This window comes from Cebus imitator, unplaced genomic scaffold, assembly GCF_001604975.1.
Source record: "Cebus imitator isolate Cc_AM_T3 unplaced genomic scaffold, Cebus_imitator-1.0 Scaffold94, whole genome shotgun sequence".
Taxonomy (NCBI): domain Eukaryota; kingdom Metazoa; phylum Chordata; class Mammalia; order Primates; family Cebidae; genus Cebus; species Cebus imitator.
The window spans coordinates 6,364,018-6,387,360 of NW_016107409.1; the positions used below are offsets into that span (position 1 = coordinate 6,364,018).

The 23,343-nt window shown below is 39.3% G+C and overlaps 1 protein-coding gene and 1 non-coding gene across 4 annotated transcripts in view; one reads left to right on the top strand and one right to left on the bottom strand.

The window, feature by feature from the left end:
• The window catches only part of TSC22D1 (TSC22 domain family member 1), a 144,746-nt gene extending 128,049 nt beyond the window's left edge, over window positions 1–16,697 (top strand). Inside the window, exons 1-3 of one of the 3 annotated variants that reach the window (XM_017536011.2) lie at window positions 12,935–13,034; window positions 14,127–14,178; window positions 15,340–16,697. In XM_017536011.2, coding sequence (XP_017391500.1) covers window positions 14,176–14,178; window positions 15,340–15,597 — 261 coding nt within the window. In that variant the 5' untranslated portion in view covers window positions 12,935–13,034; window positions 14,127–14,175 and the 3' untranslated portion in view covers window positions 15,598–16,697. Of the gene's footprint in view, window positions 1–12,934; window positions 13,035–13,296; window positions 13,722–14,126; window positions 14,179–15,339 lie in introns of those variants that run through there. The other 2 variants (XM_017536010.2, XM_017536007.2) reach the window with 2 other exon arrangements.
• On the bottom strand, window positions 2,805–2,923 carry LOC119472328. Its single transcript, XR_005201468.1, has one exon. It is a non-coding gene; the product is annotated as a 5S ribosomal RNA (ribosomal RNA).
• Window positions 16,698–23,343: the final 6,646 nt, after the last annotated feature.

Consider the following 23,343-nt stretch of genomic DNA (forward strand, 5'->3'; position numbering starts at 1 on the left):
AAATGGCTAGTCCGTTAGTCTAGTTCCTACCGGCTCTTTCAGGACCACTTATCGTTGTTTTTCTGGAATTTAACAGGAAAATTAGCTTAAAGTAACTAGTTATTTTTAAAAAGAGCTCAAAGCATCTATTTTTCATAGCTGTGCAAAAGCAAAAAAGAAATAATATTCATTTTTCACTTCATGCAAGAACCTCACTTGCATGAGGTTCTCAAAATAGAAAATCATAATCAGGACAACTTTTCACTTCTTCAGATGTTTTATATAGAATATCATTTGGCTTCTAAATCTGTGATTCCTTTTTTGTCTGTGGCTCCAGATTTTCATAATCTACCACTATTAAGCAGAAGTGGTAATTTATGAAAAAATTTGGGTTTGAAAAGCTTATTATTTTCATAAAGATAAAAAGTAAAATAAGAATGTTAACCATTTGAGCCCTATTGCTTAAGGGCACTGAAGGGAGTTGAGCCCCATCTCTCTCCCATTGCAGTGGCTCCTCTTAAATAAAGTCTTCCTTAACAAAAAAAAAAAAAAAAAAAAAAAAAAAAAAAAAAAAAAAATGGCATTGGGTCTTCTTAGCATTATGGATATTCTTTTGAAATTAGTAGTTATGTTAAATAAGGTGAAAACAGCTATGGGAAAACTAGAAATTGTTTCTAGAATTGTAACAATTTAAAAGTAATTATGTTTAGAGAGAGACAAATACAGAAAAAATAATTTACAGAGGGTAAATGCATATGCTATATGTAGGTGTATATAAATAAATAAAAGACTATTTGAATCTATTAACATTTTGATAGGACTTTTAAAATTCTCACACTTAAAGCAAGTATTTAATTTTTACAAACCGTTTAACACTAATATGGGATTTAGGAATGATTAATCACCAACAAACAACAGTTCTAAGAACAAAGCAAAATTATAGTTAAAAAATTTAAGCCTAGTAATGCATTTTTTGTAATGATAGAACAATTAGTTATAAAATAGGCATTTTTAGGTCTCTTCAATGAATATATTTAAGTCCTTGTATTGTATCTTTTAAAATAGTTTTTAGTCCCTTGTTTCTTTTAGTTTAAAATGCTTTAAGTCAAAATACTACATGTAGGCTGAGCGTGGTGGCTCATGCCTATAATCTCAACACTTTGGAAGACCAAGGTGGGAGGACTGCCTGAGCCCAGGAGCTCGAGATCAGCCTGGGCAACATGGCAAGACCCTGTCTCTATTTAAAAAAAATAAAAAAAGAATAGGTATCTAAAGTAGCCAAATTCATAAAAACAGAAATTACAGTGGCAGTTACCAAGGGCAGGAGAAGGGAGAAATGGAAAGTTATTTAATGGATAGCGTCGGATCTGCAGATGAAAAAGTTCTGAAGATCTGTTTTACAGTAATAACAATATGCTTAACACTACTGAACTGTACATTTAAAAATGATCAGTATGGTAAACTTTGTTATGTGTTTTTTACTACAGTAAAAAATGGTACATGAAAATACAAAGATCAGATAGAATTAACTTTAAAATTTAGCAGTTTCTTGTTTTGTTTTGTTTTTCTTTTCCTTGTTTTGTTTTTCTTTTCCATTCTTCCCAATCTGCTACTTAGGAGCAGTCATTTTTCCATTTTTAAGATGTAATTTACATATGATAAAGTTTCTCTTTTTAGTATACAGTAATACTGTTGTTTTTTTTTAATTCGGGGGGTATATGCACAGGCTTGTTACATGGGCATGTTACGTGATGCTGAGTTTTGGGGTTCTAATGATCCTGCTGCCCAAGTGGTGAACATGGTACCTGATTGGTAGCCTTTCAGACCTGGCGCCCCTCCCTCCCCACTTTTGGAGTCTCCAGTGTTTATTATTTCCATCTTTGAGTTCTACATGTTTTGAAAAGCAGTGGGCATACCACCACTACGATTTAGATACGTGATAGTTCCGTCACCCACAACAATCTCCGCTCCCCTACCCCAAGGTTCTGGGAACTTCTGATCTGGTTTTTTGCCTCTATAGTTTTATCTTCTCTAGAATGTCTCATAAACAGAATCATATGGTTTGCAATCTTCGAGTGTGGCTTCTTTCTCTTACCATAATATACCTGAGATTCATTCAGCTTGTTATGTGTATCAGTGGTTTGGTTCTTTATATTGCTGAGTATTATTCCATTGTCTAGGCGTGCCATGGTTTGCTTATCCATTCTCCAGTTGAGTGACATTTGGTTTGTTTCCAGTTTGAGATGATTAAAAATAAAGTCACTCTAAGCATTCATGTCTAGATTTTTGTGATAACATGTTTTCATTTCTCTTGGATAAATAACTTGAATTGAGATTACTGGTTTTTATGGAAACTCTCTGTGTCTAACTTTATAAATAACTGCACAACTATTCTGCAAAGTGGTTGTACCATTTTGCATTCCCACCATCAATATATGTGTTCCAATTTTTCTGCCTTCTTTTCAGCACTTTGTATTTTCAAGTTTAAAATTTAAATTATATTTTAGCTATTCTGATAGGTGTATAGTGGTATATCATTATGGTTTTAATTTGCATTTCTCCAACAATTAATGGTGTTCAGCATTTTTTCCAGATGCTTATTTGCCATTTATACATCTTTGATAATGTGATAGTTCATGTCTTTTGCCCATTTCTTTTATTAGGTTGTTTGTTTTCTTGTTATTGAGTTTTGAGTTCTTTATATATTCTGGATATAAGTCCTTTATCAGATATGTGACTTACAGTATTTAATTCTGGTCTATAGTTTGTTTTTTTATTCTTGTAACATTATCTTTTTTTTTTTTTTTTTTTAAAAAAAAAAAAAAAGCCTACAGCACCTGGTATTCCCAGGCGGTCTCCCAACCAAGTACTAACTAGGCCCGACCCTGCTTAGCTTCTGAGATCAGATGAGATCGGGCGTATTCAGGGTGGTATGGCTGTAGACTCTAGTAACATTATCTTTCAAAAAACAAGTTTTTCATTATGGTGAAAGTCCAGTTTATCCATTTTTTGCTTCTATGGATTGCCCTTTTGGTGTCTTACCTAAGAAATCTTTACTGGCTCAAGGTTTAAAAGATTTCTCTTATGTTGCCTTGTAGAAGTTTTATAGATTGGGATTTTACATTTAGGTCTATGATCCATTTTAAGTTAATATTTATTTTGGTATAAAGAATGGATCAATTTGTACTTTTTTTTTTTTTTGCAGTTCTAATACCATTTGCTGAAGACTCTTTTCTGAATTAAATTGATTTACATATTTGTGGAAAATAAATGTGCTGTGTGTGTGTGTGTGTGTGTGTGTGTGTGTATCTGCCCTCTGTTTTGTTATGTTACTCTGTGTCTGTCCTTTTACTACTACCACGTTGTGGTGATGCAAGTAGCTTTACAGAAAATCTTGAGATCAGTTAGTGGGAGTTCTTCAGCTTTGTTCTTTTTGTCAGGTTCTCTTTGATTGCTTTCAGCAGTGTTTTACAGTTTTTAGCATAGAGATCTTCTACATATTTTGTTAGATTTGTACCTATTTCATGTTTTATTTTGTTTTAAAATTTCACTTTTCTTCATTGCTGGTATATAGAAATATATTTGATATTTGTACATTGAACTTCTAGCTTGTGACCTCAAGAAACTTGTATCTTGTTAGTTCTAATAATTTATTTGTAAATTTTTTGGGAAGCACACAGATGAGTCATGTTATCTGTGAATAGAGATTTTTTTTTTCTTTCTAGTCTGGATGACTGTTATTTCTTTTTCTTGCCTTATTGCCTGGCTGTTACCTTCTGTATGATGTTGAATAGGAATGCTGAGAGTGGACTCTAGGAGGAAATCATTTATTCTTTTACTGTTGAGTATGATGTTTGCTTAATGTTTTTTATAGATGCCCCTTATCAGGTTGAGGAAGTTCCCTTCAATTCCTAATTTGTAAAGGTTTTTTTTTTTTTTTTTAAGAAGTTTCACTCTTGTTACCCAGGCTGGAGTGCAATGGTGCGATCTCGGCTCACCGCAACCTCCGCCTCCTGGGTTCAGGCAATTCTCCTGCCTCAACCTCCTGAGTAGCTGGGATTACAGGCACGCGCCACCATGCCCAGTTAATGTTTTGTATTTTTAGTAGAGACAGGGTTTCACCATGTTGACCAGGATGGTCTCGATCTCTTGACCTCGTGATCCACCCGCCTCGGCTTCCCAAAGTGCTGGGATTACAAGCTTGAGCCACTGCGCCCGGCCCTTTTTTCTTTTTTTAAATCATGAATTGATGGTGATTTTGTCAAATGCTTTTGCTACATATAATGAGATTATCTTTATGTATATTCTTTGTCCTCTGTTGATAGGATAATTACACTGATTTTTAAATGTTTACTTTGTATTCCCAGGATAAATGCCACTCATTCATATTACTCTTTTTATATATAGTTAGATTTGATTTGCTAAAATTTTGTTAAGAACTTTTGCATCTGTGTTCATTAGAGCTTTTAGTAGGTAGTTTTTCTTTTTTTATAATGTCTTTATCTGGCTTTAGTGTTAAGGGAATGCTGGCCTCATAGAATGAGTTATAAAGTGTTTCTCTCTCTCTCTCTCTCTCTCTCTCTCTCTCTTTAGTTTTCTGGAAGTGTTTGTATAGAATTGATATTATTTCTTTCTTTAAATATTTAGTGGAATTTACCAGTGAAACCATTTGAGCCTGAGGTTTTCTTTATAGGAAGAGCTTAAACTATAAATTCAATTTTGCAAATAGATACAGGACTATTCATGTTATCTACTTCTTCTCATGTGAGTTTTGGTAGTTTGTGTCTTTACAAGAATTTGTCCATTTTTGTTTAGTTAAATTTATTGAAATAAATTTTGATATGCCTTGTTTTTATTTTCATTCAGTTCAAAGTACTTCCTGATTTTCCTTTTGATTACTTATTTGACCTGTGGGTTACTTAGATGTGTGTATTTTTTCCCCAAGTATTTGGAAATTTTTCAGATAATCTCATGTTATTGATTTCTAATTTAATTACATTGTCGTCAGAGAACATAATGATAAAATTGACCTTTTATCATTATGTAATGACCTTTATTCTTAATAATATTCTTTACACTGCAGTCTACTTTGAGTAATATAGCCACTTCAGCTTTCTTTTATTATTAACATGGCATATCTTCCAGATTCTTTTTGTGCTTATTTGTATTTTTATATTTAAAGTATATTTCTTATAGGTAGCATATAGTTGTATCTTGCTTTTTTATCCAGTCTGGCAATATCTGCTTTTTATTGAGGTACTTAATTGAGACCATTTATATTTAATGTGATTATTGTTTCTTTTCTTTCTTTCTTTTTTTTTTTTTTTTTTTTTTTTTTTTTTTTAGACAGAGTCTTGCTTTGTTGCCCAGGCTGGAGTGCAGTGGCATAATCTCAGCTGCTCACTGCAGCCTCTGCCTCCTGGGTTCAAGCGATTCTCCTGCCTCAGCTTCCCCAAATAGCTGGGATTATAGGCAAGTGTCACCATGCCCCACTAATATTTGTAGTTTTCGTAGAGATGGTGTTTCACCGTGTTGTCCAGGTGGGTCTTGAACTCCTGACCTCATGTGACCCACCCGCCTTGGCCTCCCAAAGTGCTGAGATTATAGGCGTGAGCCACCACGCCCAGCCTAATGTGATTATTGTTGATATAATTGGTATAAATCGATTATCTTGCTATTCTTTTTTTAGTCTATTCTTTATTCCCCTTTTCCTCTTATTCTACTTTCTTTTAGATTACACATTTTCTTATGATTCCATTTTATCCTTCTATGTTGGCTTATGAAATTTAGAGTTTATAGCATACGTCTTTAACTTATCACAGTGTACTCAACAGTATACTTTAGAGTTTATAGCATACATATTTAACTTATTTACTCAGCAGTATACTTCCCTTACCCCTTCCTAATCCTTGTTCTATTTTTGTCACACATTTTACATCTACATATTGTAGTACATTCCCATATATTGTTATTTTTGCTTTCAACAGTCAATGACTATTATCGAAAGAGCCTCACCATGTTGCCTAGGCTGGCCTTAAACTCCTAGGCTCAAGTGGTTCTCCCCTTCAGCCTCTTGAGGAGCTGGGACTACAGGTTTGTGGCACTGCACCCAGCAATAGTCAATGATCTTAAGAGATTTAAACAGTAAAAGGGGGAAAGTTTTTGTATTTAACCAAGTAATTATCATTTCTGGTGCTCTTCATTCTTTTGTGTAGATCTAGGTTTTTCATCTGGTATCATTTTCCTTCTGTCTGAAGGAGATACAGTAATGAATCCTTCCAGCTTTTGTATGCCTGAAAAAGTCTTAAATTTCTGAAAGATATTTTCACTGGGCATAGAATTATAGATTGACAGGGTTTTTTTCTTTCTGTTAAAGATGTTGCTGCACTGCCTTCTGCCTAGCATTGTTTCCAACCAGAAGTCTGCTCTCATTCTTATCTTTGTGGCGCTGTACATAATCCAGTTTTCTCTGGCTGCTTCTAAGATTTTATCACTGATAGTAAACAATTTGATTATGATATGCCTTGTAGATTTATTCACACTTCCCTTGCTTGGGGTTTGGTTAGCTTCTTGGATCTGTACGTTATTGTTTTAATAAAATTTGAGGAAAATTGCCATTTAAACTGTTTTCTCTCCTTTTTTTTTTCTTCTTTTTTTTTTTCAGGGATTTCACTACAGTTTTATTTGGTTGCTTGAAACTGTCTCACAGCTTACTGATGCTTTGTTCTTTTTTTTTGAGACAATCTCGCTCTGTCACTGAGGCTGGAGTGCAGTAGCACAGTCTTGGCTCACTGCAGCCTCCGCCTCCTGAGTAGCTGGGATTACAGTTGTCTGCTACCATACCTGGTTATTTTATATTTTTAGTAGAGGACGGGGTTTCACCACGTCAGCCAGGCTGGTCTTGAACTCCTGACCTCAAGCGATGCACCCACCCCAGCCTCCCAAAGTGCTGGGATTACAGGCATGAGCCACCGTACCTGGATGATTTGTTCTTTTGATTCAATGTTTCTTCTGTGTTTTATTTTGGATAGTTTCTATTGCTCATATATCACCAATACTTCTGCCCTATCTAATCTACTATTAATCTCAACTAATATTTTTTTCCTCAAATATTGTATTTTTCATCTTGATAATTTAGGTTTCCTTATACTTCTCACACCTGGCCTTAATGTGCTAATGTTTTCCTCTATCTTCTTGAACATGTAAAATATAACTGTTTTTAATGTTCCTGTTTATAAATCATCTTTGTCATATCTGGGTCATTTTGATTAATTTTCCTCCTCATGAGTCATATTTTCCTTCTTGTTTATATGCCTGATACTTTTTATTGGATGCCAGACATTGTGAATTATTAGATGCTAGAGACTTTATTAAATATCCTTGAGCTTTGTTTTGAGAGAAAATTAAGTTGCTTGGAAACAGTTTGACCTTTTAAGGCTTCCTTTTAAACTGCTTTATGTAGGACCAAAACACTCTTCAGTCTAGGACTGATTTTTCCCTTAGAAATTAGTTCTTGACTGAAGGGAATTAGAATTCTTCTTATCATTCGGAAAGATACTTAGGCAGTAACTTTCTGAATATCTGATATCCCTGTTTACAGTTTTTTCATTTAGGCTGGTGGGTGGTAATATCAACTGGTGCCTACCCTCTGTGATTTCTGAAAATTGTTCTGCCTGCTTCTTTTGGGTGGTTCTTTCCCCAGCCTTGGGTGGTTCCCTCACATGCAGGTGTGGTAAGGACTCTGCTGAAGCCTGGAAGCAGGAGGAACTGCTGCAGATCTCTCTCTAAACCTCTTTTATTTTGAAGTGTACTTTTTTTTTTAAATCAAAGTAATACATATACATACCTAAAGAGCAAATAGAATGAATAGGAAAAAAATAGCATTTCCCTTTTTTCACTCACCCAGTCTGTGCCTCAGACATAGCCACTTTTAAGTTTTAGTTGTTTTTTCTCATCTTTACCTTCACATTTCTATGTAATATATTTATACTTATGCTATTTCTTGCCTTTTCCATTTTAGATATTAGGTAAGCAGGTTGTAGTAGATTAGGATTTAGCACTCTAAAACCATTCCTACCATGCAATTGTTCTTCCTGTTACCTTCTCAATAAAGTTAAATTTTTAAAGGTAAATCCATTTAAAAAATTAATATGGTCATGTAAATTTTGTTTATGAGTATTCCATGTTTTCGTCCTTGCTCCGTTTTCAGTAAAACTGCCTTTGAGCTTATCTAATTGTTCCGCTAGATCTGTCATGTGACTATCAGTAGCTCCCCTGCGCCCTGCAGATGCTCAGATGTGTTAGATAATCTGTGTGTTCATTAGCATGGAAGCTCTCCCTCCTGGAGTTCTCCATCTTCCCTTACCATGGCAGACCAGGTACAGACCAGCTGCAGCTTGGGCTTGCCTACTGCAGTCCCTCTGAGATCCCCTGCACTCCCGCCTGTTGATTTCCTTCCTTTCCTCCTGGTTCCTATTTCCCATGCCTGCCTTTTTTCTTGATTTGCTTCTCCATTTTGGTGTCTAAAGTATCTAAAAATGTTTTAATCCTACTTTTACACTCAAATGATGATTTGGCCAAGTAAAGAATTCTGGATAAAAAAACTCTTTTCTTTCAGAATTTTAAAAACATTTTCTTCACTGTTTTCTGGCTAACAGCAAAGTGGTTCTGTTGCTGGTCCCTGTGTTTGTAACTTGTTTCTTCCATTTGGAAGCTTTTAGGATTTTCTCTCTATGCCTAGCGATTAAGGTTTCATGATGGTGTTCTTTGGTGGAGGGCTTTTTCATTTCTTGAGGTTGGGCATTTGGTCATCTCATTTAACTGGAGACTTGTGCCCTCCCGTTCTGGAACAATTCTTAATTATTTGATAATTCTCTTCCTTCTTTTCTCTCTCCAAAATAGAAACTCTCCTATTTTGATGTTGGACCTCCTAGATTAATCCTTTAAGTTTCTTTATCTCACAGTTCAGATTTTGTTCTTTTTTTTTTTTTTTGAGACAGAGTCTCACCCTGTTGCCCAGGCTGGAGTGCAATGATGAGATCTCTCATTGTGACCTCCGCCTCCTGGGTTCAAGCAACTCTGTCAGCCTCGGCAGTAGCTGGGATTATAGGCATGCACCACCACACCTGGCTAATTTTTTTTTGGCTTTTAGTAGAAACAGGGTTTTACCTTGTTGGCAAGGCTGGTCTCCAACTGCCAACCTCAAGTGATCTGCCTGCCTCAGCCTCTCAAAGTGCTGGGATTACAGGAATGAGCCATTACACTTGTGCCTGGCCACTGTTCTACTTTTTGGAAGTTTTTTTCAACCAACCTTCTTGTGGAGATCAAGGAAATGTAAAATGTGGTTGAATTTAACAGCCTTTTCTTCTTTTGATTTCTTTGGCATTTCTTCTTGTTTTGACAGTGTGTGGGACCCAACACTAAAACATTATTTGTTGTTTATCTGCCATTCACATTTTTTAAAAAAATTTATTTATTTTTTCCCATTTATTTTATTGCATTTTAGGTTTTGGGGTACATGTGAAGAACATGCAAAATTGTTGCATAGGAACACACGTGGCAGTGTGATTTGCTGCCTTCCTCCCCATCACCTACATCTGGCATTTCTCCCCCTGCTATCTCTCCCCAGCTTCCCACCCCCCACCGTCCCTCCCCTATTTCCCCCCAACTGACCCCAGTGTGTAGTGCTCCCCTCCCTGTGTCCATGTGTTCTCATTGTTCAACACCCGCCTATGAGTGAGAACATGCGGTGTTTGATCTTCTGCTGAAGAAGAAGATCAGTTTGCTGAGAATAATGGTTTCCAGGTTCATCCATGTCCCTACAAAGGACCCAAACTCATCGTTTTTGATGGCTGCATAATATTCCATGGTGTATATGTGCCACATTTTCCCTGTCCAGTTTATTGTCGATGGGCATTTGGGTTGGTTCCAGGTCTTTGCTATTGTAAACAGTGCTGCAATGAACATTCGTGTGCACGTGTCCTTATAGTAGAACAATTTGTAATCCTTTGGATATATACCCAGTAATGGGATTGCTGGGTCAAATGGTATTTCTATTTCTAGGTCCTTGAGGAATCGCCACACTGTCTTCCACAATGGTTGAACTAATTTACACTCCCACCAACAGTGTAAAAGTGTTCCTATTTTGCCATTCACATTTAACTGAGAGTCCTGTAGTTTCATCTGTTAAACCTGCCTAGTGAGAGTAAACTAGAAACATGGAGGTGATGTGGGAGTCCTTAGACAGCAGTGATTTGGTCAGGACAGGATAATGTGCCTTCGCTGCTTTCCTGGCAGTTGTTTGAGATTTGCAAGGAGTTTGGACAGGGGGAGAAAGGGTTTACTCTATTTGAGTGCTGAATCTCTGGCCATACCTATGTTGGCCAAGTCAGATCAAGTTTTTAAGAAAAGCACATGTTATAGGAATGAGAAACACTCAGGCCTGTTCCTCTTCTATCTTGTCATGGTTGCTACCAGTATGAAGTCACGGTTGAATTGGAATCCATGTAAAAAGGCTCTTAGTCAGACTACAACAGAAAATACCTCAGTCTCAATTGTCCAGGCTGTTTAATGTGTATGAATTCCCACTGGGGTGATACCACTGATCTTTGCTCAGTGCCTGAAATTGACTTATGGTCCAGGCCTTCAAGGATCTCCCCTGAAAGCCTTGTAGTGTTTTCTCTGTCCTGTCAGCAATTCTCAGTGAGCTCTGACTAGGCATCAGACATATAGATGGTTTGTCTTGCAATTAGAAGAGCCTTTGAATGTAATTCTAGCCATTTGTCCTACAGACATTTTTGATCCAAGGATTTTCCCTCCATAGAGCTTTCCATTTCCTTTTTCAAATTAAGCCTTTTCAGTTTCCATACAAAAGAACAGTTTTAAAGGAATCTAGCACATTTATGTGAAATATATGAAAATAGTAGATTTCTATGGTTGCATATCTTTTGGCCCAACAAATTCTCCAGAAGTGTGCGCACACACATACATGTGTTTAAGGATGTATGTAGAAGGATGTTTCTTGCAATTTTATTTAAAATAGCCAAATATTAACAATAAACCATAATGTCTTTCAATGGGTTAAATAGACTATGGTTGCTTATATTTGCTTCTCTTGCTTGATACAATGGATGATCAGTTAAAATGATTGAAATAGAAATAGCTTTCTGTTTATGTTGAAGAGCAGCGTGAATAAATTTAATTTAGTAATTTTTTAAAATTCCAGCTGGGGATTTAAAATTTATTTTTATATGACCTTTGGGTTTTATTTTTTAAAGCTTTAAAAAGAGCTTAAAATAAAATAGCTTTAAAATAAAATAGCTTTAAAAATAGTTTAAATGGTGCTTTAATACCTTTTTTGTGAAGCTGGCATTCAGTTAAAATATGTAAATAAAATTTAGCACACAAGTAGTTTTAGGTATAACTTTAACTTTCAAAATATAGAAACTATCATGTAGTAAATAATACTCTGATTAGCATTCTTAGACATAGGGACCACATGCCTGCTTCCCAAATAATTATGATTTTTAAGTTTCAATTAGTCTCCTTTTTATTGGAAATGGGTTTCTTCTTTTTTTGGAGTATCATATGAGTTAATATATTTAGTTTTTTAAGTCATAAATTTAATTGTTCAAAAGTCAAGCCTTAAAATTTGGAGATAATATGAACCTTTCGGTAAAAAGGGCATCTCATCACTTTATAGTCACATTTTAGTTTTTAACCCAAAAGAGAATCGTGGTCTTTATCATCTACTGCGCTCACCAGATCTGGTCTGGTTCTTCCTAATTTCTTTGGACAGTTTCTGAAAACCAAATTTACCCACTCCTACTACCAGCATTGAGTCAACTTAACTGTCGAAATGGCTCTGATGGCAATTGGAAACATCCTTATTTGGGAGAGAAGACTGTGTGTGTTTGTGCATGTGTGTGTATTACATATATATGTTCTACGGTCAGATTTTATGTTGGAATTATTTGTGATGACACAATTTATGGATTACAGAGGTCTCCCCAAGTACTTTGTAGATTTTTCGGTTTTTATAGTATCATGCCATTAGAGGGCAGTATTGTAGAGGTTAAATTTTCCTTCTCGCATGTATTGACTTACAAGCTGTTTATGTTGTATAGTAATTAAGCAAACTTCAGGGCTTAGATTTCTAGTATATTAAATTGTAGCCTTAATGGAAGCATCTCTGCAAGTAATTTAAATTAATATAGGAAATTTTGAAAGGGTTAAGCTATTTTACACCCACATCTCTTGATTTTGGTTTGGAGAAGGGAATTATTTGGTCAGTGTGGCCAAGAGGGTGAAACAGAGGTGAGCTTACAGCATCTATTGGCTGCTTAACTATTTTTAACCACCATTATATCCCGCTTTTTCTGGTTCTGGACACTGCAAATGGGGCAAAGAGACTAACTTCAGGGATTTGTGTGCTTCGAATACATACTTTACAATATTTCAATCCCTCCGATGTAAGGCTCATAGGATTGAGGGATTGAGTCTTAAAAGAATTGTCACTCAGCTTCCAAAAACGTGCCTTAGGGACTTACTAAAAATAGATCTATGTGGGATTCAACCTGTGGATTGACTTTTCTAGGTCTAAATAGAAGAAGGAATATTTAATTACTGGTGAGAAGGTGCTGATAGGGAGATGTGGTTTTTAAGGTTTGTCGCCCTAGGGGCTTTCTGGGAAGATCCTGGATTTTATCTGGTGGAGTCTTTCCTTCCATTTTTATTTGCCTAGCAAATAATATATCATGTTTTTTGTTTTGTCTCTATAAAACAAAAGGTATCTCTCAAAGAGCAAATGTGATTTTTTCCCTCTAAAATTAAAAAAATATATGATTTCAGGATAATTATTATCTTTAAAAATAAAACCGTCTATAAAATCCTCCCAGTACCGCTGCCGGTAAGAGCTAGATAATTGCAATCAAGACACTCGAGCTCTTACAGTGGTGGGACTGGGCATGCCCAGTAGCTCAGACGGTTCTGGTTTCGCCGTTCAGCAGCCTCGGGACGGACGCAGCTCCGGGGACCAGGGTCTGACTCCCTTGAACGTAAGCACGTGCGGGTCCCCCATAGTATTTTTCAAGGACCCTTCACATTTCCTGCTGAAGCAGTGGTCCAGTGTTCTGAGGCTGCCGTGGAAACCTCCGGGGCCGGCACGCCAGTCCCTCTGAGTGCAGCCTGCACCAGGCCAGCCCACTCCACGAGCGGGATCTGGAGAATGGGGGCAGAGGTAGGGGGTGGGGGAAGGCGGGGAAGCAGGGAAGCGGGAGGACCAGGAAGGGAGAAGGGGAAGGGAGAAGGGGGCGGTCCCAGTGGCTTGCCGGCCAATCGGCGCAGCTCTTCCCTGCATATATTTAGCACTAAGGCTGGGAGTCCTGGTTTAGAGCTGAGTGGAGCCGGGCTGCGGATCTGGGAAGCACCTCTGCACGGCACTGGGATCCGCATCTTCCCGGGAACACCAAACCCCCAGAAGCCGGGTTTCTTTACATTAGGATTGCCATTTTCTATTTCTCCCTGGGCTGTGGAAAGCCAGAAGATTTTATCTAGCTCATACAAGGCTGCTGGTGTTCCCTCTTTTTTTTCCACGAGGGTGTTTTTGGCTGCAATTGCATGAAATCCCAATGGTGTAGACCAGTGGCGATGGATCTAGGAGTTTACCAACTGAGACATTTTTCAATTTCTTTCTTGTCATCCTTGCTGGGGACTGAAAACGCTTCTGTGAGACTTGATAATAGGTAAATGTCGGCTAGGATAGTTTCTTTAAATTTATTCGTGAGATACTTATAATAATGCAGGTGAAAGATAGCCAGGCGAATTCCTTTGTCCATTGCTGAGAGATTTGGTGACATGGATGTTGCTTTTGGAAATGTTTGGAATAACCTTATTTTTGCAAGCCTGGCCAGAGAACAGGCTTTCCCCACATTATATAATTTAGTTCTTTGTGGCTTCCTAAAATAGGGAGATGCCTGGATATTCGTTAGTAAAAGAAGGGCTGGTATTTTCTGGAGGGTGATACATTACATAGTATTAAAGAATATTAAAAATATGCTAGCAACATCACAAAATTGGGAGATCCTTTTTATCTTGGACGTTTAAGATAAATTCCATTTATCGATGACCTTTTCCCCCCTCTTTTTCAGCTCCTCTGGTGCAAGTGTGGTAGCTATTGACAACAAAATCGAGCAAGCTATGGTATGTACTGATGAAAAATCACTTATACTAAATGTGGGCACAGCACAAAAATGAAATGTTTTGTGGAACCAGTGCAGTCCTAAGTTCACATGATGTTGATTGCTCTTGATGCGCGTAGAAATGCCGGCACTGTCTCCTTTCGGCCAGCGTGGAGCCACCTACCACGGCAGCCGTGGAGGGAGAAAGGGGCCTTGCGGGTATTAAATGGTCTCCTTTCCGAGACTGGTTTCACAGGAGGGGATTTTCTCTCGGTGACCATTTTTTTGCTGGGGATTTGTTAGGGAAGTGCTGGCCCAGCGTCTCCTTTGGTTGCTCGTGAGCACACCTTTAGCGATGTAGCTTTACTAGGAATCCTAACATTTTACTAGGGAGCCGGGAGTTGGGGGTGGGGGAGCAGAAGTCGGGATCCTTGGTAAAGGCCTTCTAGACAGTGCACAAACGGGTCCCCGGTGGCGCGGGCTCCTGCACAATGAAGAAGAATCAGAGAAAAGTTTTGTTTTCTTAGCCTGCGCCTGGATTTCTCCTATTTTTTATTTCCGCCTTGGCCGTTCTTTGTTATTGGAGCAGCGCCTGTGGCTCTTCTCACGGGATTCTCTGCCCACTGTTGCTAGGCAAACTCTGAACCTTTAATTCGGAGCTATAAATAACTCGGGCTCCCATTGGCTGCGACGTCTGCCCAGGTTTCTGTGATGTCAGCTTAATCATGAAAGAGGGGGCGGGGTGGAGGGAAGAAAATGCGGCAACACGCTCGGTAGGAACTGGCTGCAGCCGGTGCTGAAGGAGGCGGCTCCGGGCGGGGGCGGGGCGGGGCCTAGGGGCGGGGACGCGGCCGGCGCGCTGCGGCTTGGACATCCCAGCTACTGGTCTCAATCCGGGACTGGCGCGCTCCGGGTTCTGGCCAGTCTCAGATAGGAAGCCGGACTTGGGCGTTTCTGACCAACGTCTGCAGAGAAGCACAGACTTTTACAAAGCTTGATCGTTTACACGTTAAACTCAAGTACTGTACGGTCATGGTTGTATTCCGATTTCCCCAAGTGTCATTGTTACGAACTTTAAGGCAGAATATGTAAATAGGGAGAGCCATACGGAATAATGTCTTAGAAACTCGAGAATCCAGAAAATAGCAAATAGTGAGTTTAACCTTTTCTCTTTTCTTTCCAGGATCTGGTGAAAAGCCATTTGATGTATGCGGTCAGAGAGGAAGTGGAGGTCCTCAAAGAGCAAATCAAAGAACTAATAGAGAAAAATTCCCAGCTGGAGCAGGAGAACAATCTGCTGAAGACACTGGCCAGTCCTGAGCAGCTTGCCCAGTTTCAGGCCCAGCTGCAGACTGGCTCCCCCCCTGCCACCACCCAGCCACAGGGCACCACACAGCCCCCCGCCCAGCCAGCATCGCAGGGCTCAGGACCAACCGCATAGCTGCCTATGCCCCCGCAGAACTGGCTGCTGCGTGTGAACTGAACAGACGGAGAAGATGTGCTAGGGAGAATCCGCCTCCACAGTCACCCATTTCATTGCTCGCTGCGAAAGAGACGTGAGACTGACATACGCCATTATCTCTTTTTTCCAGTATTAAACACTCATATACTTATGGCTTGAAGAAATTACTTAGTTGGGTGAATGAAAGGTTAATCCGAGAATTAGCATGGATATACTGGGACCTCATGCAGCTTGGCAGATATCTGAGAAATGGTTTAATTCATGCTCAGGAGCTGTGTGCCTTTCCATCCCTTCCGGCTCCCTACCCCTCACTTCCAAGGGTTCTCTCTCCTGCTTGCGCTTAGTGTACTACATGGGGTTGGGAAGCGATGGAGCTCCTTACTGGACTGCCTCTCTCCTCCCCCCAGGGGGAACCTGAAAGGGGGTTAAAAAGACTAAAATGAGGGGGAACAGAGTTCACTGTACAAATTGACGACTGTCACCAAAATCCATAAAAAACAATAGTACTGTGCCTCTTTCTTCTTAAACAGTGGATGACACAAAACTATGAGAGTGACAAAATGGTGACAGGTAGCTGGGACCTAGGCTATCTTACCATGAAGATTGTTTTGCTTATTGTATATTTGTGTATGTAGTGTAACTATTTTGTACAATAGAGGACTGTAACTACTATTTAGGTTGTACAGATTGAAACTTAGATGTTTCATTGGCTGTCTGAGGAGGTGTGGACTTTTATATGTAGATCTACACAAAAACTGCTACATGACAAAAACCACACCTAAAGAAATTTTAAGATTTTGGCACAGTTACTCACTTTGTGTAATCTGAAATCTAGCTGCTGAATACCCTGAAGTAAATCCCTGTTCACTGAAGTCTTTCAATTGAGCTGGTTGAATACTTTGAAAAATGCTCAGTTCTAGCTAATGAAACGGATTTCCCAGTAGGGGTTTCTGCATATCACCTGTATAGTAGTTATATGCATATGTTTCTGTGCATGTTCTCTACACAGTTGTAAGGTGTCACTGTATTTAACTGTTGCACTTGTCAACTTTCAATAAAGCATATAAAATGTTGATAAACAAGTCTTTTCATATTACCCTGTTAATATAATGGCAGTCATTTCCACACTGTTTTCAGGTAGAGTTAACAATTTGACTAGTAAAATCCTGAAGGGGAGTGGAATGGTTAGACAAACTAGGGGTAAGATTTGACTACAGGAAGAAAAGGAAATTGACACATTACTTTGTTCCCCTGGTAAGGGAAGAGGCAGTGGAGGGGTCCGGCTCAATTCTGACTGCTGTGTGACTTGGACAGGTTGCTTCGCTCCTGGACTGATGTCAGGGTTTGAAAGAGATAATCTCTTACATTCCCCTGTGGTTTTAAAATTCTGAGAGTCCATGAAAATCTTAATCTTCCATTTTTTTGCTGAACTGAGAGGAAGGAGGAGGCTTATTCTGCATATAATTGCAATAAGCAGATCTAGGATCAAAAGACGGAAGTTGGGAAAGCTGATTTCCACTTTAAGAACCCTGTCACCTTGGGTTGGGATGTTTCTCCTAGTGTGGGATGGGTTTCTAGCTCCTGGCATAATAATTTGTTTTGTCTAAGCAAAAGATGATTTGAGGTGGGACCAGATAAGCAAGAATGTCCTTCCAGTTGATTCCACATGATTGTAAAATAGGCAAACGGCCAAAATTGAAACCACAAAGGAATCCTGAAGCAGATTGGCACCTGGCACCTGAGGAGTGAGCCTGAGGGATCCCACTCTGCGCTAGGAGTCATGTGGGCAACCAAGTGAACGGGGTGGGTTTACCGGCTCTGTAATCTATCAACCTAGCACCTCAGCAATGGCCCCTGCCTAGTGGGAATTGGGCCATTCCCAAACTCTAAGGCTTGTCTGAGTCCTTGCAGGACAAGGACAGCTTTCTGAGTCTTTCATTTCTCTAATCTAGAGCTGGTGGGAGATTGAGAGGTGAATGGGACATCCAAACTCCCTAAAAAGAATTGTCCCATAGTGTGCATGTGTTACAAAGTGGTGACACGGGCCTCCTTTTGAAATGATGGGTGGCTGACTGCCATAGGCTGATAGCAGTTGCCATAAAGATATTTTGGGGGAATTTGAAAAAGGGTTGAAAAAAAAATCTTTGTCATATTGGCTCGTAGGTTATATAGCTTCAACTTTAATAAAGGAATACTTATGTAGTAATTACATTTCCTTGAAAAAGAAAACTATAGAAATCCCTAGCCATTTCATTTTTTATGATCCTTAAAATACCATATACCAGTAATCATGGAAAATTTGAAAAATCTCATGTCAATGTATTAAGATGATGGAGAACTTTTTTCTCCATTATTTAATGGAACTTTGGGTCTTTTTATTAAAAATGTGAGACTCATGAAATTTTGGTAGCTGAATATTGTTTGTGAAATAAGAATGAATTATTTCCATATATGTTCCATACTCACTTTAGTAATTACTAAATATACTTGAAATGATTGACTTGTATTTAAACATATTTAAGGTAATTTAAACAGGCATTCTGCTACTTGCTTGGAAGTCTGAGTATAGATCTTATTGGCCTGTGGGTTATTAAATAACTGATTATGTTGCACTTAGTTCTGTGGAGAAGGAAAGATTTTAAGGGGAATGGCATGCTACACCAGCACTGAATGTTCATGATATCAGTTGCAGCAGGAGAAACCCCCATTCAATGAAGGAGAAACAGAAGAAATTTTACATGGATTTTAATGAAGGTCTACTTTCTGTTTCAAGTGAATAGTGCTCATATTTCAGTAATTCTGTACATTGTTTACATACTATAAGAGAAAATTTATTTTTCATTATGTGATAAATAAGCAATGCCAGAACAGTTTTAAATTTACACAAGAAATATGTAAAAGTTAATTGTAACTAAAATAAGGAATGAAAATTAATTTCTATAGAGATGCTACTCTGCTCTTGCTTTGTGTAAAATATGTAGTTGAAACTACCAGGGCCTGACAACATGACTACTTTTAGACATCAACTTCAAATCCATTCAGGCAGCAATTGTGGCATTAAGATTAGAAACAGAGGAAGAGAAAATAAGGTTCTTTCCCTCTTAGGTAAAATTGCCTGAAAGTGGAGATCTGTGCCCACCAATAGAACTTGGAAGCAGATGGTTCAATAGGTTCTTGCACTGGTGTGTAGGAGGACCCTGAGCTGAGAGGCAGGCTTCTGGCTGCCAGGCCTGGCCCTGCAGTCATGAGCTGTTTGACCTTTGGACCAGGAACAGAATCCCTCAGACCTGAGTTCTCATCTGAAATAAGGATTGGATCAGATCACGAAGATCCTGTCCAGCCACAGATTGCTACAATCATCTGCTTTTGATGATGACTTTATTCTTCTAACTTTTGGTGGGAGGGTGCGTGTGTGTGTGCGTGCGTGCGTGCGTGCGTGCGTGTGTGTGTGTGCTGTTTTTGTTTGTTCATTTAACTTAATGACTAAAATTAGTTTGGTTTTCATCCTAGCTCCTCTGCCAGTTACTAGCTAAGTGACCTCAGGCAAGTTCCTCATTGGTCTCTGTTTCCTCATGCTTAAAATGGGGACATGCTGTCTCCATAGGAGTTTTATGAGGCTAATGCTGGGAAGCTGTCAGCACAGAGATGGGTTCAGAGTGAGGTGGGTTCAAGGAGTGTTAACCATTACTGTTATTTCTGAGTCAGTCATCTGCTTGTTTATGTTTGTTTATATATTTAATTTTGAATTTTTCATAGGGATAAAGGTGTGGCAGCCTTATTTTCTAATACCTTTTGACTAAATATCTGGTAATAGTAGTGGCTGTTTAAACCTTGCTGTGAAAACACACATAGGAAAAATGTCCTTTAGAATGCACATAGAAACACACAATTTTCTTCTGCATCAAAGAAATGATAGCAAAAGGCTGCCGTTTCATCTATGTGAATTAGAGAAGGCATTCATTGGGAATTGTCCATGTTTCAGTGTCCAGTATTTTCAATGTTACAAAAATAATATTGGTGGAAGTAAATGACTACAGGGGGAGTATATATATCTTAAATTATTAATTTCATTACAGAAAATGGTTCTGTGTAAACCAGTGCTATGGAATGCCAGGCAGGCCTGAAGTCCCTGGGCTTGGAGATCATTTTTTGGCAACAGCTACTGGAAGATTCAGTAGCTATTTAAAAATGTGCAGTATTACAACATAGGTCTATGCTTTAGACCAGGTGTTCGGGACCCCAGTGTCTTCAGTGGCGAATCTTCCTGAGTGAGTGGGGTAAGCAGGAGGACACTGGCTTGCTCCATCTTCCAGTTTCTTCCAAGATTCTCAAATCCAGGGTTCTATATCTGGAAATGTCTGCCTTTTGGACACTGTACAGACCAAACAAGAGCATACCTACTAAGCTGATGTGGCCCACAGGCCACATGTGTCCCCTCTGCCTTCTGTCTTCTGACTGTATCAAGAGCTAGAGTCCTGCCCTACAAGGCAGCTCACCCTAAAGCTCAAAATAAATCAGTAACATCTCTTCTTTTTGATGAGAGAAAGGGGTCGTAGGCTGTTTAACTATGGTACACAGTTAACTGGTAAATTTTGTGTTGAAAACCATGTGTTAACTTACTCAGAGAACACTTACTGAGTACCTGCTACAAGCCAGAGATAGTATATTGAATGAGCCACAGTCCCTGTCCCCAAGGACCGCTCATAAGCTGCCTTTAAGATAAATGAGGTAGTTTGTTTTCTGGCAAAATTTGCCTTATGTGATATAATATCTGAATTATTCGTTTGTTGTTCCTTCTCAGGTGAACCCTTTGGCAGAAATATTTCTGGGAATCTTTTTAGGAACTCTTGTTAAATGAGTAGTATTTTTTCATGGGGGTATATCCCCTACCACTACATTTTATAGCTGACTCATTTAGGAAAAAAGACCATGTTTGTAGATGTAGATCAACAAGCTTGTATAACACATGACCCAAATTTCCAGGGACAACATATTTTTCAATTAAAATAGTTTGCCCTATTGTCTCATAAATACATCCAATTCATGCCCTAATAAGTGGTTTGTAGTCATTGTAGACTCGGAGACCAAGAAAACAAGACAGTGTCTCTTCTTAAAGAATGAGAATGCAATGGAGACTTTAAGGCTGACAAACTACTGGTTTTTTCAGGACTGAGGGTGTTCTGAGTAGTGGGACTTTCAATGCCAAATCCATGAAGGTCCCAGGCAAACTGCGACAAACTGGTTGCCTAAGATCTCATTTTCTGTTCCACTTGGGCACACACCTGAATTACATCTCCCAGCCCCCTTGGAGTTAGGAGTGAACGTGGGACTCAGGTCTAGTCAATGGATGAGTGATGAAGTGGCTGAAGCCCCCAGACTTGGCCCATGAGAAAACCATTCTCAGTGATCTGCCAGGCTCCTTCCCCTTCCACTGATGGGATGGAGAAGACCTGGCAACCTTGGGAGTGACAGAGCCTTTGTCAGCTGAATCCCTGAATAACTGAAGTATAGTGCCCTCCTCCACGAACCTGGAACCAGGCAGCACAGTTGGATGAGCAAGAGTGTTTCCGCCATTAGGTATTTTAAAATCTGCTTCAGTGGCTGACGTTTGCTAACATGGAAATCAGTACCTGAAGTGGAGTGATGTTGTCGAAAAACCTTAAATGTGGGGTGTTGACTATGGTTGGCTGATGGTGATGAAACTAGTGGAGGCTAGAGAGATCAAAACCCATATTGTGAAGTGACAAAATGTTTTGTAAAACTGGCCAGCAATAGCTTAGAAGGCTGGCCATGTGCCTGGTGAGGGCATAGCGGAGGTACTAGTATGTCAGGACCTGTCACTCTTCACTGTGTTATGCCTCCTATGTTTTTTGAGGAAAAGGTGAGCTCACAAAAGAATTAGTTTGTAAGTACAAAGGAAAGAGAAAAAGATGCAGAAATTTGGGGCTGTCTGATATTGGAAAAGCCTATTTCTTCTATACCCCGAGGAGTTGGAAATCAGTAGGGCCCATTAAGCCTTTTGATTTAAGGTGCTTTAAGGTGCTTCATCCCTTTAGCAAAGATCAGACAAAGGGCATGGATTCCCCATATAGGCCTTTTGTTTCGGATGACTTCTGGGTGGTCATTGCCCAGTGATTACAGGTAGGGGAGCAGAAGTACAGGCATGTGCAGAAAAATATTTTAGGTCTTGCTACTGACACATTAAAATGACCGGAAATAGAGAATGGAGAAGCCTACCAAGTTTTTAAGGAATGTTTACTGCCAAGGAAAACACAAGCCAACTCAGACTTAATAACAGCAAGAAAACTTCACTGGAAACTTCAAACAACCCTGAGACCCCTACACTTGCAGGAGATGGAAGTGGGTGAAGTGAGAGCCTAAAGCTGTCTAGCTCCCAGGAAGAGCATTCTCTCCCAAATCTATTTCATACATGGCCCTGGGGGATACTGGATAAGAAAAGCCTCCTAGAGGTAAGAGGCCTGCAGTTTCAGAGAACAATGGACCAACGATTTCTTCCCAGGGAGTAGTATCAGGGTCTGATCTGAGAACTTCCCCTATTGCCAGGGCAAAGGGATCTTCTCAATGCCTGCCCTGCAGGGTTTCCTAATAACGGAGGGATACGGCCTACTGTGTGTTTCCCATACTTCCAATGGGAGTTATTGCAGCTATTGTGCTGCATGTATTGTCAGTGGAGGGGAAGATAATTTGTCTTAGATTACAGGTCACCAGACCTTAGGGAGCCGCATTCAGACCTGTGCCTCATCTAGAGATCTTGGAGTTTTGAGCTGGATATAGTAGCTCAATGGGACTTTGAGTTATTGCCCCTGGAGAGGGTGAGTGTGTTCTGTGAGGGCAAGAAGATGAAATGTACCTTAGAATCCATTGGCAAAGACAGGTAGGTGTTTTCCAAAAAGCCTCCTCTCTTCCTGGTTATACAGACGGCATTTCCCAGGTTATCTTGCAGCTAAGTGAACCCATGTGATTAAGTTCTAGTGAAATAAATGTGGGCATAAATGTTGTTTTGTCATTTCCAGGCCTGATTCATAAACACGCCCCATGGGCAATCCTCTATGCTCTTCCCCTTCAGCCAGCTGACTGGAGACAACTGCAACCACTTTGAAAACCACGTGTTGGACGATGGCAGAGCCTCATCAGCCGCCCCTGAGCGAACGAGTGGGGCAGAGTTCTCGGCCACCTCCCAGTCTAGAACTGATCAGGACTGTTAAAGAAAGAAAGAAATTCCTATTATGTTTTAGACATAATTTTTGAGTTTATACACACACATGCATAAAACCTGAAACAATATCACAAGGAGATATAACCGCAGATTAACATAATGCAAGCTGAGCATGTCAGAGTCAAGGGGCAGTAAATAGAGTTAGATGAGCAGAATATGTCAAAAAGGTAATCTTGAGGTTGTCTTTGAAGGAGCTGTAAAATAACACACGGGAAGAATAATTTTTGGCATCATTATAAAAAGCAATTACCTTCCCATGTGGTACGAATGAAAGAGATAAGAAAAATTCTTCTATGCAGTGAGAATTGGCCTACTGAACTTGTGAAGTGTAACTCTGAGAAACACCACTGGCAAGGAGTCAGCTGAGATTGGAGGTCACAATCTGGGGTCCTCAGACTGCATAAGGCCCACTGACTAGAGCTGCCACTCAGATATGATTTTTGTGCAGGTTTTTAAAAATAATGTGAATTAGTGATACCTCTTTTGAA